General features: G+C 43.6%; 1 protein-coding gene across 3 annotated transcripts; it reads right to left on the bottom strand.

Moving 5' to 3' along the window:
• Positions 1 to 8,270: 8,270 nt before the first annotated feature.
• Positions 8,271 to 13,385, bottom strand: MTRES1 (mitochondrial transcription rescue factor 1). 3 transcript variants are annotated; one of them, XM_068937953.1, is made up of 4 exons: positions 13,301 to 13,385; positions 10,835 to 11,273; positions 9,921 to 9,993; positions 8,271 to 8,741 (listed from the first exon to the last, which is right to left on the bottom strand). In XM_068937953.1, the coding sequence occupies exons 2-4, from the start codon at positions 11,263 to 11,265 to the stop codon at positions 8,565 to 8,567; spliced, it is 681 nt and encodes a 226-aa protein (XP_068794054.1). In that variant the 5' UTR covers positions 11,266 to 11,273; positions 13,301 to 13,385; the 3' UTR covers positions 8,271 to 8,564. The 3 variants fall into 3 exon arrangements, with proteins under 3 accessions (XP_068794054.1, XP_068794056.1, XP_009675222.1); XM_068937955.1 differs by lacking the exon at positions 13,301 to 13,385 and adding an exon at positions 12,638 to 13,017; XM_009676927.2 differs by lacking the exon at positions 13,301 to 13,385 and adding an exon at positions 12,563 to 13,015.
• Between the last annotated feature and the right edge of the window lie 1,235 nt (positions 13,386 to 14,620).

Genomic DNA, 14,620 nt, shown 5'->3' with positions numbered 1-14,620 from the left:
TGTGACTTTGCTATGTGATTTATTCACTGGAGAGTACTGCTTGAAAATTAGTTCTCCTCTTCTTTTTATGCTGATGTATACGGTGAGAGAGAGTCAGGCCTTCACTTTTAGGTCAGTAAAGACCGTGATTGCTTAACGCTGAGTGTGTCTGGAAAGCCTTGGAGGAGTTGTTGATGTTCTCTGTGGTCCTATTTTTGTTGTTTGCTTAGATGGTTCATAATACCAAATTTTAAGTCAGCTCCAGTTTAATTTTCTATTTTAGCGTTTGTAAGAAAGTACAAAATACTTGATATTTTTACTTCAGAGTTTTAGAATTTATTGTTCTTAGAACCATATTGATCCCTTCTTTTAAAAAACAAAAACAAACCGTTTTTTCCTAATGACAAGAATCGGCAAAAGTGTATTATGTTAAACCAGGAGTAAATCATTATAGACAGTGGCATTTGCTCTTTTTCCCCATGTGCTAGCAACTTTCTCAAAGAATGTGTGAAGAAAGTCATGAATGTACTAAATAATACGCTGTTCCTGTCCAAATCCAATTAAATGTTTCGTGTTGGCTAAAGTAATAGCAGACCATGCACAAACATGGATATCAGAGCAAATACGGCTATAATAAAATGAAAACATTTTACCAAAGATAAAGAACTGATACCACGTCTGCATCTTATCTTTCATTTTAACGCATAAATTTAGCAACTTGAATGTATCAGAAACACAGACTTTTTTTGTAATTGTATGCTACCTAGCAGCTCTGTGAACTAGTTACGTGCACTTTTAGGGGAGATAGAAAATGGCAGAGAACAATAACAGCCTCTTAATTTGGTGCTGCAAATGGCTGACCAGAAGGTAAGAAATGTGAAGTGCAGATTTTCTTTATAATTTATTTTTACTTATCTTAATGTCAAACGTGTTTTACAGCTAAGTGATGTTGAAGCTCCCTAAAGAATTGAGTATATATTAAACTCTGTACAACTGGCAGATGTTACTAGCTAGCATGCAAATTTGAGACCTACTGGCTTTTACTGTAGATGTTGACATTTTGCGATCTTTGGAATCACCCTCTCTTGATAGGTCAAAAAAATCAGTCCCTTCGTAATACTAGGTAGTAAAAAAAATGATTTTCACCTTTTAAATGACATTTTCAAAACTAGGTATAGAAAGATCCTCATTGTTTTTTCTCTTAACTTCTAATAACTGTGTACATTCCTTTTATCTCACTCTCCACAATCCTTTCATGAGTCTTTTTTGATTGTATGTTTTGTGACTGATATAAAGAAAATACAGACATATGAATAGCGACATACTTCATAAAGAAAGCTCTTGCAGTGCATCTGAAGTACAGCCACTTCATTCAGTTTGTCGGTCTTGTAAATAAATTAAAGGTATATTATTTTCGTACAAGAGGAATGTTGTCTGGTGATTGCTTGAGCAGCGTTACACAAGCAGTAGTTTTTTCCTATAAAGTCTGTTACTGGGATCTGAGATAACCTTAGCCAGTCAGACTGAGTACATAAATGAAAATACCCTGGTTTGCTGCAACCATTTAGAAAAAAATTTCTGTCTTTCTGACTATTCTTTTTCAAAGAACAAACTTGCTGTTCTGAAAGTGAGGCTAAAATAGGAAGATTGCTAGATACTAACTGGAAACGTTTGGAGCCTGCGTAAGCATGCACACACCAACTTCCTGCTAGATGAACATTACTTTCTACTTACCAGGTCAATAAACCCTGCTAAGGTGAATATCAAGTGTCTATATCTGCTTATTATAATTTAAATAGATCACCTTTTGATAAGCGTTGAATGACTCACTTCTAACAGCATCCTGAAAAGAAGCAGTGTAATATATCATAGCTTCGTATTTTTGTCTTACTCATTTTACACAAATGAAAAACTTACTTAGAAGCTCTGTGAAACGTGTATAATGACCCTTCAAAAGGGAGATGAAGTGTGCAGCATTAGAGGTTATTGCTTGCTAACTGTATTTAGCACACATGAATTCAACAACAAGTTTTCAAACGAGAAAAATCTGGATTTGAGGTCAACTACTTTGTTATGCTAATGCATTACAGCTACCAAACTGTTTCATGTTCCTGGAAATGTTTGTCTTCTTTTTCCCCCTCATCTTCAGAATGCATACAATTTATTAGTAGATAGATATTTTTTGAATCTGTCATTTGTCTCTTTTCCGTCATTGTTTGATATTTATATTATGTTAAAGCAGTGAGAATCAGAGAATTGTGCACTCGGCACTCTGCAAAGGTACACCAGGTCTAATTTCGTACAGAAAGTGGCTAACGTTAATTCTACAGCCGAAAGAGGCGTGGAAAATAATATGCAGATTTTATTGATAATTTATTTGTATTTAGTTTTTGTTTCACTGATTAATTTAATGTGAAGCAGCTGAAAAATTCAGTATGCCTTAAGCGTCCCTGTAATGAGGACGTGGTATAAATTGACAGGTGCTTTTACTTACCGTGCACAGTTCAGGTGACTGCACTTAAAATCTGTGGAAAAACAAGTGGGACGGGTTCAAGCCTGTTCCCCCCTTCTCCCTGCCCCGGATAAATCAAAGAAACTCCATGACTGGCCTGGACGCAATTTCTTTACCTCCTTGGTTTGCTTTTCTGATTTTTTTTTCTATTGTTATTGCTACTCGGTGCCAATGTAGTTCATGTTCTTCCTCATGAACAGTCTGGAAAAAAAGGTTTTAAATGTGCTGTTTCAAATGTGCTGTTTCAAATGCAAAGCTGAAATCATGGTTTTTTTCCCTTTCTTAATTCTCCCTGAGCATCACAGAAATCCTCACCCGTATGTCTTCATTCTTTCCTACCTAATTCCTTGTCCTAGTAAATACGCAGGTAAAATTCTAACTTTCACAGTGCTTTTGAACCCCTCATTTTACCCCCTCATAAAAGCCATTCATATGAACTTCTTACCAGTAGTGATAGTCTTAGTTTCTTACAAAATAAATTATTTTAATAGCGATATACTTGTATTTATCTTTGTCACAGCTCATATAAATCCTGTTCTGAGAAGTCAATGAGTAGAGAATTCATCTCTTCTCTCCTGCTGCAGAAAGTTGGCTCAAGGTGGCGATCCTGAAAGTTCCAATGCTGGAAGCAAATAATTCCTAACAAAACCAAAGTCTTGCTGTATTCACAACGTTTTCTTTTCCACCTCATCTGATTGGCAGGAGATTGGCCCCTATGCTGTGTTGTTTTTTTTTTTATCCAGTGTGTTCTTTTTCATTTTTGTCATTTTCTACGAGCACTAACTAGAAAAGAGAGGATCTATAAAGAAAAGTCTGTAGCAGGACAGACCACCTACTTACTCTCGTTCCTGAGCATTTTGCTATGACTTTCATTCACAACAGTTGTGAAGACAATGTTAGGTCTTACAAGGCGAGGAAGAGCTGTAAGAGAAGTGAGATAGTATGTCGTCTTTTCCCCATCCTCCCCTTTCTCCCCCACACACAAAGACAAATGTCAATAGAACAAACCTGTTTTTTTTTACTAGATTTTTGTTATTTTCTTTCAAAAAACCTAAATGTCACTTCCCCGTTTAAAAAGTTGGCAAAATCCACATTTGCCCAATCACCCTAAAATTGTTGTTAACAGCTGAAAAGAAAAATTGTGATGGCCAAAAGCTGGGGGGAAAACAGTTGATTAGTATCTCCCCCTCCTCCCCCCAACAAATGTCAAATAATCATTCCCAGTTTCTTTCACAAATTTCCCTGTGACAAAACAACTATTTTCCCATTGTTTCCAGAGGCACTTTGTAGTATTGTATGTTAGTGCTTTGGTGACTAAACTCACTTCTCTGGAAAACAAAATGCTCCTTTAATCCTTACACTTTCAGGAACGTATCACTTCAGGTAACTCATATAAGGTAGTATGTTCGCAAGCTCCACAAACATGTGCTAGGGAAGGAAAATCCCAAGGTACCTGTCAGCAGCAGGAATGAGTCACTCGGTAAAGTCCCATCCTACATTTGAGATTTGATCCTTTGTATGAAATCTAGAAGCATGTTTTCATGTCATGCAGTGCTGTCCCTGTCTCTCTGGCTCACTCTCTGGCTCTGCCTACCTCTCTCTGTCCTTGGACCCAAAATTTTTATACCCAATGTCTCCTTAAAGTGCTTGTCTAAATGTACCTTCAATGCACAAGCACTGAAAACTGAAGAATTTTTTAGCTTCGGCAGTACTCAGATTTGTACCGCTGCCTCCGCCACACACCTGCAAACATGCTTTTCCCACCCTTCTCGTGCATGGCGCCGCTGTAGGCTGCCTCTTACAATTGGCCTGCACAGACTGTTGAGCGCTCTGTAATTCGGCAAGAGCTGAAGGTAAGCTGTCCTGCTCACATTTCCATCATTATAACCGAACAGCCAAATACACAAACAACAAAATGAGAAATCAGGAACATTTTGGTGCCACTCTGTTCAATGGAAAAAGGAACTGCATATTCTTCCAGAGAGGTGGGAGGAGAAGGAATAAAATCCCTCTCTGTATTGATTTCTGGACCGCAGAACTCAGAACCTATTTGGTGGTGTAGGCAGGCATCTGCTTTGGGACAAATGCAGAAACAGGCAGACGATGTTCCTGGATTCATGAAGAGCGTGGCTGGAGTGTGCATGCTCCCCGACCGCAGCTGAGAAGAGCCCCGGCATGATGTCCTGTGCGACTGCTCAGCTAACCAAGTTCTTCTGGACTTGGAAGGTCCGGGAAAATCTTACTTTTTGTAAAAACTGGTGTCACAAGCGGGCAGGAATTGCGAACAGGCCAAGGAAAGGAGCTCATTCTTTATTCACACACTCCATCCTTCGTTGCTAACAGTAGCATCAGCACCAGTGTTAATCAGGAAGCTATTCTAGTGTCAGAAAATGTCTGAGTAATCTGGGAAAAACAATGTAGTTGTCTGTAGCAGTTCAACAGGCAGGCAGGTATTTCTGAAAAAGTACAATCATTTTTAGTTGACCAGACCGCCTCTTTTGCCAGACCTTAAGCCTAATCTTCTGTGAGGATTTCCCCACTATTGTTTCACGGGATCATTGTGTGTTCTGCTCCGTAGTGCAAGCTGGCCTCCGTGCAGGAGGTACTGCAGCATGTAACATTGCTGCTGCAGTGAGTTAAACGTGCAGTAAGGCTGGATTCACCTGCTTAATGCAGAGTTAGCTTTGGACAGCGCAGTCGTCTGGACATCACCCAACAAACTTGTCAGTTATTTCTCCAGCAACCCAAACTTCCCTGAACGATGCCCTCAACATCCGAGAGGCCGAGAGGAAGGCCTTTCAAATGCTTCCTCTGCCATCTGGGTCGAGGATGGCAGATGGGCATGTGCTGGAGCAGGAAATCCACTCCAGCGATCTCAGCACGTGGAAGTGCTCATCCCTTACGGAAACCCGCTTTGCTGCCTGTAGCCTGGACCTTGGAGCAAGGAGAAAAGCATACCTGTGTCTCCCACCCGCTGCATGCTCTGTGGCACTAGTGACTCCAGATTTGAGTAGTGACAGCCTCTCTGTGGTGGGAAGCAATCGATCATTAGAATTTTTGTTTAGCTACTTCATATAATGCTGCCAGGTTTTCTGAGCAAATACTTGAACGTGGTAGCAGATGGACTCCACCATCATTCATGGCTAATGAAGGGAAGACGTGTGTTTGATTACCAGGTAAGTTTGTGTATGTGTTGCGTGTGAGCCTATCTATCTCATTTAAAGCCCATCTAACGGTCAAGCAAAAATGTGGCTGTGATGTGCTTTGTTCCTGCACGTCGCAGGACTCACGCGTGGTTCCTGGAGCTCCTCGCGTGGCACGCACGTCAGTCGTTACCCCAGCTTCGGCCTTCCTCAGCTCACAGGCCAAATGCTCAAGGCTCTAGAGACCAGAGCCACTTGCCCAACAGTGTGAGGCCCCGAGAAAGCTGCATGATCAATAGTAGAGAGGCTTAGCCGGGACAGAGCGATATGGTCACGTGGAACAGCTGCTCGCCCTCCTGCTGCCGGTGTTTTCCTGAGAGCATCCTGCCTGTGCTTGTCGGTCTTCCATTTTTTTCCTGAAGCAAACTGGTGCAGGTCTCCCTTCAACCCTTTCAATCCTGAATCTGCAGAGGGTATTCTCACCTGCCATCATAAGATTTCTTAGGATGTTTTCCTTTCTTTTCCCTTACTGTGCTGACCTCACTGGTGGATCAGCGCTTAAAACCTACGGCAGCCTGCTCCCACCTTTGTCTTTCAGTGAAGTCATTTTTGGTGGCTGTTATGACTAGGAGAGAGAGGTAGGTCCTTATTGGAAGTGCTTGTCTACTTCACTTCCTAAAAGCTTTTCTGTAAGTTCAGATCTAAGTTTTTGGCCTAACGTTGCATTCATATTTCAGCCAAGAATGTCAAGAACCGAGCCCGCCTATGCTCTTTCCTACATCAACTGTTTTCAGGGATGAGCGTTCCTCGCACCTCCCGGATGTCAGGCAAGTGTTAGGATTTGTTGTTGTCATTCTTACCTTATCCAGAAGAGACCCTTTCAGAAGCTTAATTTCTTCAAATCTGTACCGTGGTTGTCCCCAAGCATTCCTGAGGTTTACAAGCGTAGTGCTCTGCTGGCACTGGAAGCGTAACGTGTATGGTTACTGCTGCCGGAGGGCACATGCAGTGTGACGGTGCATACTGATAAACACTTGACAGGTAAAGAATGGTTATTTACCGGCAACTGGAGCTCACTGATACATTACTCATGACACATCTTTCTACCTATTTATTTCCCTCAACATCCCTGGAGATTAATGGAGTAATTTAGAATAGCAACAGTGAGAGAAATTGGGGAACACAGGCTGCACCTCATCTATTTATTTCCACAGCACTCGGGGCATGTGTCAACAAATACAGCTGAAACAGAAATGTCCTCCAGAGCCTGGATGCGTGCAGGCCTGCAATGGATGAACCAAGTTCCTCTGATGCCTGGAGTGCTGAATAAGACTACTTTCTCTCACTTCTGCAATTTGAGGATCACCAAAATCCCCTAGGAAAGGTTTCCAGGATCATGTTCTCTTAGGAACAAAATTTTTAAAAGGTCTCATCATGCCTCTAGAACATTACCTAGGCATCTATCTGCATCTTTTGAACACCTTCACAATCTTAACAAAAAAAAAAAATCACAAAATGTAACAGCATAGATTTGCAACTATGTCTGAAACACAGTCAGCAGCAGCACTTTGGAGGCTGTGGGCAGCAGCAGGTATATAGCCTGGCTGAAGACAGTCATAGCATACCTATTGGTAATTGAAAACGATGGTTCCCATTAACTCTTTGCTAAGTGAGTGCCATTGCTTCCTCTCATGCCAGGGACTTTTATGCAGTGAAAGTCCAGTCATTATACGACCAGAGCTTTTATGTGTACCTGATAGTTCAATGCTTCACCAGAGTGTTAGGTTTTCTTTATGAGCAATGATTTCTTGCCTAGTTCGCTGCTCACTTAGATTTGAAGAACGTGTAAGAACAAGTGGTCTGGAATATGCTGCTGCTGCCGCCTCTTCCAGGCTGTCTGCTGCCCTCTGGGCTCTTCAGGCCAGGTAGGGAACAGCCCATGGACTGGATAAACAATAGTTACTGGCCAGCTTTCCTCTATACACACATCTCTGTGTGGCTGTTTAAACATACTCGAACAGAAAAAAATCCTCTCTATAACCACCACAATTCATCCCCAAAAGTTTTTTGTGTTGGAAGAAGCCTATGTTCAACACTGACCCACAAGTGTGGGTGATTAATCCTGAGATGCCTATTCCAAGTGACTGTTTTCTTGTAGTAATACAGACGTGAGCTTTTTATCGTAGTATTGCCTTTGCTCAGATCTCTATAGCCACCGAACGTAAGTATTAAATACTCTCTTAAATGCCACACTGAAACGAGTATATGATAGAAACTGAGATTTGATTTTGCTCTGCACACTTCAACAGTAAAAAACAGCAACACATCCTCACTGATGTGCCTTCTCCATGACAGGAGAGAGTCTCTCCACCTTCACTCTCTGTCACGGTTTCCTGCTTAGAAATGCATAGCTGCAACCAGTATCTTTTTGTATTTTTGTTATAGCAGCAGTGTCTATAAACACACAGTTGGTATTGTTAACCAAGATCAAATCAATAGTTAAAAAAAAATAATTTTACACAATCCTATTTTTTCAAAGTATTTCATGAGTCTAGAGATAAAGCTAAGAAATTTCTACTACGTGTTATGATGTCAACTTTAATGTAACCGTTCTGATTAACAAATTCAGACAGCAATTAAATGGTGATCAAATTAGTCTTTATTCATTCATTATATATAACTTCTGTAAGGAGAAACTGCCTGGGAATATGAGAGTTGGGTCTTTTATCCTGCAGTGCCGTGAAACAGAACTAACAGCAAAAAGTGACCGACTCAGCACAGGAATATTGATGCACACAGCAGAGGGAGATAACATTCTAGCAGAAGCCCTTAAAAAGGGTACTGTACTTTTGTTTAACCAAAATTCATATTTAACAACAAATGATATAGTTTTCTACAAAAAGTCTCATGCTGCCACATGCAAACTCCTGTTACTTAAGCACATCCTGTTTGGGCACTTTTAAGTTTTTCCAGCGCCTCAAAATTACTTTGTATTTTTCACTTTCAGTCTTGTCTGATACTTTTTTAAAGACAACACGCATAACTACAGCAGTTCCTGTTTCTTTGTCTTCCCCTACTATAAGGTCCAGCGTGTCACCAATTTTCACCTGGGAACAGAAAGAGAAGATGAACGATCATAAAAGTTCTCTGGGGAAGGCAAATTCCCAAGGTTTAGGTGCAATTTTAACTTTGCTCCTTTCTTTCCGTTTATTATTCTTATCTCACAGGAGAGGAGGAAGGAAGTCTAGTCTTGTTATGGATCTAGTCTATGGATCCACAGATCTATGGAACTAGTCCTGTCATGGATCCTCCAGCTATGATTTTCTAGGAAAGACCAGGCAATAAGCAATAAAATGTCTCAACATGACCCTCTCTGCCAAGGTCTTTACCCTTCCTCTCTAACACCTGATACCTAACTGAAATCAAAGGTATAATGTAGTATGTCTTTTTAATTACAACAGATAGTACGGACTGACGTTTCCTACCAACCTTTCTGTATCAGCACTGGCATAAAACAGCAAAATTCAAAATTGTCCCTCCTTCCTTAAGAACGGTTTAAAATATTTTAAAGAACAGAGCGCTGGTCAACTATTTATGCTCCTTTCAAAGTTCACAAAAGACATCACTATACCTCTCAAAAACTAGCCCTAACTTTAAGGGATCAGGAATTAAAACTTCTCTTCCTGCTGCCATCTGACCACAGTAACTGCCTCCTAGGATCATCCTCGCACAGAGGGTGCGTGGAACTGTGTTTGCCACCCTTCCGGGAAGCTCTGCCGTGAAAGAGTACGATCAGCTGGGTCTGTTACCCACTGCCACGTCTTCTAAATATATTCTTTCCAGCTCCATTACAGATACAATAACCTTTCCTGATCTAGCCCAGTTTCCTTCTCTATCATGAAACATTCTTTTTCTTTTAATCACGTGCCTGCTCCACCAATATCTTTCACAGATGTAATGGTTTCTGCTCCATCAACTGCAACCCATAATTCCTTCAGCAACTAAAACTTCTGTCCTTGCTGCCATCTCCCTTCTCTCCACTTTCAGCCTCAGTTTTTACTCTCATACCACACGCTTCCTATCTGTCTTAGGGATACTGTCTTTCCCGGGGAATTACTGTCACTCACACACAGAGCAAGACATAGTCTTAGCAATGCTATTCACCTTTGAAGAGCGATTTGGTGGCTAGCTCTTCTGAACCAAGTAAAAGGAACGAGAAGAAGAGGTCATGCCTTAGCTATTTTCTTGCACTGTATTAGAAGTATTAAAATTTTAAAAAGTCTTACAGTTCTACTTTTCTTCCATAGTTTTTCTCCATTCAGCCTGAGTTCATTATTGTAGAATGCATCTTCTACTTTACTGAAGGAAAACAAGGTTTTATTGCATTTACAGCGTGCAGCAAAACAAGTGCAATTGTTTCTTTACAGATACACAAGAACACTGCTCATGTGCAAGACACATTTCCCCAAGTCTGATTTGCGCATAAAGGATACATTTATTTTAGGACAGAAAAGACCTGAACTGGAAGTAAAGTCTTTCACAGGTATTAAATGAAACAACTTACTATAGTCCCTCCCTGCCACAGGTGCAAGCAATAAACAGCTGTTTCTGAAGACTTGTCCCCTAAATATCTAACACATAATGTTGCCTTTCCTGCACCAGTGAGTGTAATTGTTTTTGAGGGATCAAGCTGTACTAATCTTCTGTTACTATGTTGTAATATAAAGCTTCTGTAGGTTGCATTGGATTATACATTGTGATATATTTCTAGAGTGCACATGTACCTGACTGAGCTGGTATGTTAGGTTTATGCTTACTTACAACCATTTAATAGCATATTATTTTATTCCTTCACTCTCAGAGGAGATTTTTTTTGTACTACTTGCTGCAGTATTTTGCGTTTTTTTTTTCATTTTAAATAAATAGTAACTGACAGACAATGTCTCTACAGCAATGTTAGAAATACTGCAGACAGTGATGATAGTTGAAAGACAGGAAACAAGAAGCTTCGAGGAGAAAAGGTGAAACAAACAAAAACACCCCATACATGTAACTCCCGAACTATTTTTATGTAGTCAAAAAAGCTACCCCCCAAAAACAAGTACGGAGTTATTCCAGCAATAAGAATGGTATCAAACCCAGCTTTTAGCTACATTACATTTTTCTCATCCGCAGGTTAACACGTTTCTTCCATACTTACTTTCTTGCAATGTCTAGACCAGCTTTCATGATTACATCGTATCGAAGAGACTGCACTACTTTTTCAAGATCCTTGTAATCTTTTACTATGTTGGGGTCTTCATCAAATTCATCTTCCAAATCACTTTTCTCTCCCTCTTCATCCTCTTCTTCTTCCTCTTCTTGTAATGTTCGTTTATTCCTTCTAGAGCTTTTGCTACTTTTGCTCCGCAGAGAAAGTACTGAGATATACTCTGGAGAAAGTCTTAATGCACAGAGTTTTACCGGGGAAATGCCGAAATATCTTACGTAGTTTACTGTGCGTGCTTGACAGCTACAGTATATGCTTCTCCTCCAAGAGGGGTACAGCTTATAAGAGGGGCATTTCTCCCACAGTCCAAAACAGACATTTAGTTTTCTAACAGCAGTGATGGGGAGTCTGAAGCCAGTCATAGCATACCCTGAAATAAACAAACATCCAGATGTAAAAAAGAGCAACTGCTTTGAGTATGGGTAGTACTTCTCAAGGTATAGCATAATAGCAACTATAAAAGGGTGATTACCTCCTTCCCCAAATAGCAATAGGTTGTCTATAAGCACAGGGCTATACAGGCATTGTGATGTGCATTTCTCACGCATTGTCCACCCTTACAAGTAGCAAAAACGTCAGATGGAAAACGAAAGTGAGAAACCTAAATGGCATACTTTGTTCATAATTCCTTTTCTGTTGTCTACTACTAACTGCCCAAACATACTTGTGGTATTTTCCTCCCTGCGTTTGAAATACAGTACTCAAAAGGAAGAGAAAGGGCTAACTATTGGAAGCTAACTCTTTCATAAATTGCACAAGGAGACCTACCTTTATTATGACTCATTCTCAATAAAAGCAGCTTGCTCAATACTGCAAGCAAGTAAAACCAGAAAAGTCAAAAGTTTCTGGACTCCAGTCTCTGCTCAGACCAGAAGACCCCTGGACGGCAGAAAGCTGCAAAACATTCCCCCCCGTTTCTCCTAAGAGAGGATTAGCGTCATTGCAGACTTTGGGAGAAATATCCCTGCTCTCTGTCCTGCAACAGGACTGACACCAGCAACAAGTCCCATGCACAGGTTCCTCAGTACTATATTCCTTTTTGAACAGTGGGAGCGCAACATGGGAGAAGCGACTGGGAACACGTACAAAAAATAGTCATCTTTCAAGCCTCTTAGAAACACAATTTTATTTACAATCCCTCTTAAGCAGGATAAGGACTGACCTTAATTATGGCCCTGTATATGTGAAAACACTTGTTTATTTTGTGAGACAGAAGTTTGTTTTCCCCACACCTAAGTGAACGCCGCTGAAGTCTGAGCAAGGGGTGTGTGTGTGTGTGTGTGTATCTACGGCTGGAAAAAAGCCCTCATCAGTGAGTGCAATAACGGAAACAGAAAAATAATCACAGCCCCCATGGCTTTTCTTTTTTTTTTTAAACAGATGATCAACTATAGTTTAAAATCTAAGATGGTACAATCCTCACTGAACCCTTATGCCTCTCCTCGTTTTGGGGACAAGTTTCTAAAACAGTTGAGTATGTTAACAATTATTTTTTTTTAACTCGTGCTTTGTCTTAATTTGTTCTCTGCTGGTCAGTGGGGTACAACTGGCTGCTGAAATGGCCTCTGTGAGACAGGTCTCAGGTTTCAGTATGCCTGAAAAAGCAAGGCTCGTTTCTGCCAATTATTAAACTTCAGTGTCGAAGAGAGATTTACTCACCACCCGTACGCTTTGGACACAAAGCCGAAAGGCGCTGAATTACAAAGTCTGAAGGCGCATGCAAGGGCACATTACCAAGTAAAAGTGAACTTTACATCAGGGACCTGCAAGTTTTCAGGAAAGCGTACAGCCACCCGCGCGGCGCCCGGTGCAGCATTCACGCCGAGGAAGACAAGGGTACTTCTGTGTTACGGAAAATAAGCTAAACTCGCTCCAAACCAGAAAGGTGAGGGGAAACATAGCGCTTGCTCTGGCCAAAATAACCCAGAGAGCAGACAGAAGCTGCAAGACTCCTTTTATTACTTTCCCTCCGTGCCCTCCCCCGCCCGGAGGCAGGCTCTGCAGCAAGCCTTGCCCACGGGGCTCCGCGCCGGCCGTTACCGGCCGCCAGCCTCCCAGCTGCCGTTACCCCGGCGGGCCAACGGCCGCCGCGCCCCTGCCGCGGCGCGGGGGACGGGCCGCCGCGGGGGCCAAACTTCCTCTCGCCGCGGCACGCGTTGGAAAACGCGACCCGGACGCGCCCCCGCCTCCTCGCCGCCGCTCCCTTGGCGGCACGGCCTGAGCGCAACCCGCCGCGGCTGTCGCCCCCGGCCCGGCGGCCCCCGCGACCTTGGCGCCGCGGCCCGGCCCGCCGCTCCGCCGCCCGGCCCGGCCCGGCCCGGCTCCACCCGGCCCGGCCGCGCCGCGGGGAGGCTGCGGAGAGGGGGGGTGCCGCGGAGCCGGCCGAGGCGCGGTTACCTGCCGCCCGCCGCCGCCTCAGGCCCGCGCCCGCCGCCGCCGTCCCCGCGCCCGCCGCTGCTCGCAGGCCGGAGGCGGAGCCGCCTCAGCCGGGGCGCGGCGCCCCCTGCCGGGCCGGAGCCCGGCGCGGCGGCGGCGGGAGAGCGGCGGCTCCCTGGGCCGCGGCCCGGCCGGCCGCCTCGGCGAGGGCGAGGGGGAGCCGGGCACCGGGCGCCGGGCACCGGGCGGCCGCCGGGCGCGGGCCTGAGGCGGCCGGGACGTGCGGCCCGGGGGGAGCCTGCGGCGGGCAGGGCTGGCTGCAGCTCGCTCCTCCGCTGCCGCCGGGCAAGCGCCCAGAGATAGCTGGGCGCGTACTTTTCGTATGGTTTTGATTTTGCCTCTCTCCGGATTTCTCTCGCAATAAATCCTGGAGGTGGATAAATAAGTTAGGTGATTTAAGTACCAAGGCTCCTCCTATCCTGAGACGTCGCCGAAGATCAAGGATGCTGGCCTTGCCTCCTCTCCCTTCATTGCCAGAGCCACTCCTTGCAGCCATAAAGCCAAACCCCAGAGACCTCAGTGGCAACGGCAAGTCGGTGTTGTCAGCCCCTCAGGCTCTGCCCACATGCCTGAACCAGAAAACAGGGGAACTCCTTCAGCAGATGCCAAAGTCTCATGATCACTGATTAATTTGAAAGGCTTTGCCATAGTAAGGATCTTAGCCCAGCCCTGGTGTGGCCTGAGTTTTCCCTGTCTTTGTTACTTTGCTTCACGTTACATCTCGCCTTCCACTCCAGATCTCTCCTAATGCTGGTATTCCATAATCCCTTCATTTACCACCTCCAAAAATAGGAAGGCTCCATCCCTCCCTCGTCTTCTCTCAAGCGTCTGTCTGTCACACACCAACCACACCTCTCCCGGTGCTTCTGACTGTTCACACTGCTCCGCATTTGGGAAACTGTCTACAACCGTACAAAAAGTGCATGAAATGCAACCCCACCAGACCGGCAGCATTTTGTCCTGATGTAAACAGCTACACAAGGTGCATGTAATTGTAGTTTTGGCAGATGGAATAGCTCCTCAGCTTTAAGGCTCTTCTTCAAAATTCCCCTCAGCTCACCCGACAGGGCAGTGCCCTCTTGGAAAATTGCTAGCAAACGTGGCAGCTGATATAACTACCGAGCCACTGCTGCACAGCAGCTGTGCAATTAGCATGGGCATTAGATTTGGCTGCTTGATTTTACACCTGTATGAATTTTGTCACAAAACATAAGAATGAGAGGTTTTTATGCAGGGATATTTTCTAATAGAGCAATTCCTTTGCAAAGCTATTTTCTTTCC

This window comes from Struthio camelus, chromosome 3 (assembly GCF_040807025.1).
Source record: "Struthio camelus isolate bStrCam1 chromosome 3, bStrCam1.hap1, whole genome shotgun sequence".
NCBI classification, from domain to species: domain Eukaryota; kingdom Metazoa; phylum Chordata; class Aves; order Struthioniformes; family Struthionidae; genus Struthio; species Struthio camelus.
This window is presented reverse-complemented; position numbering and strand designations above follow the sequence as displayed.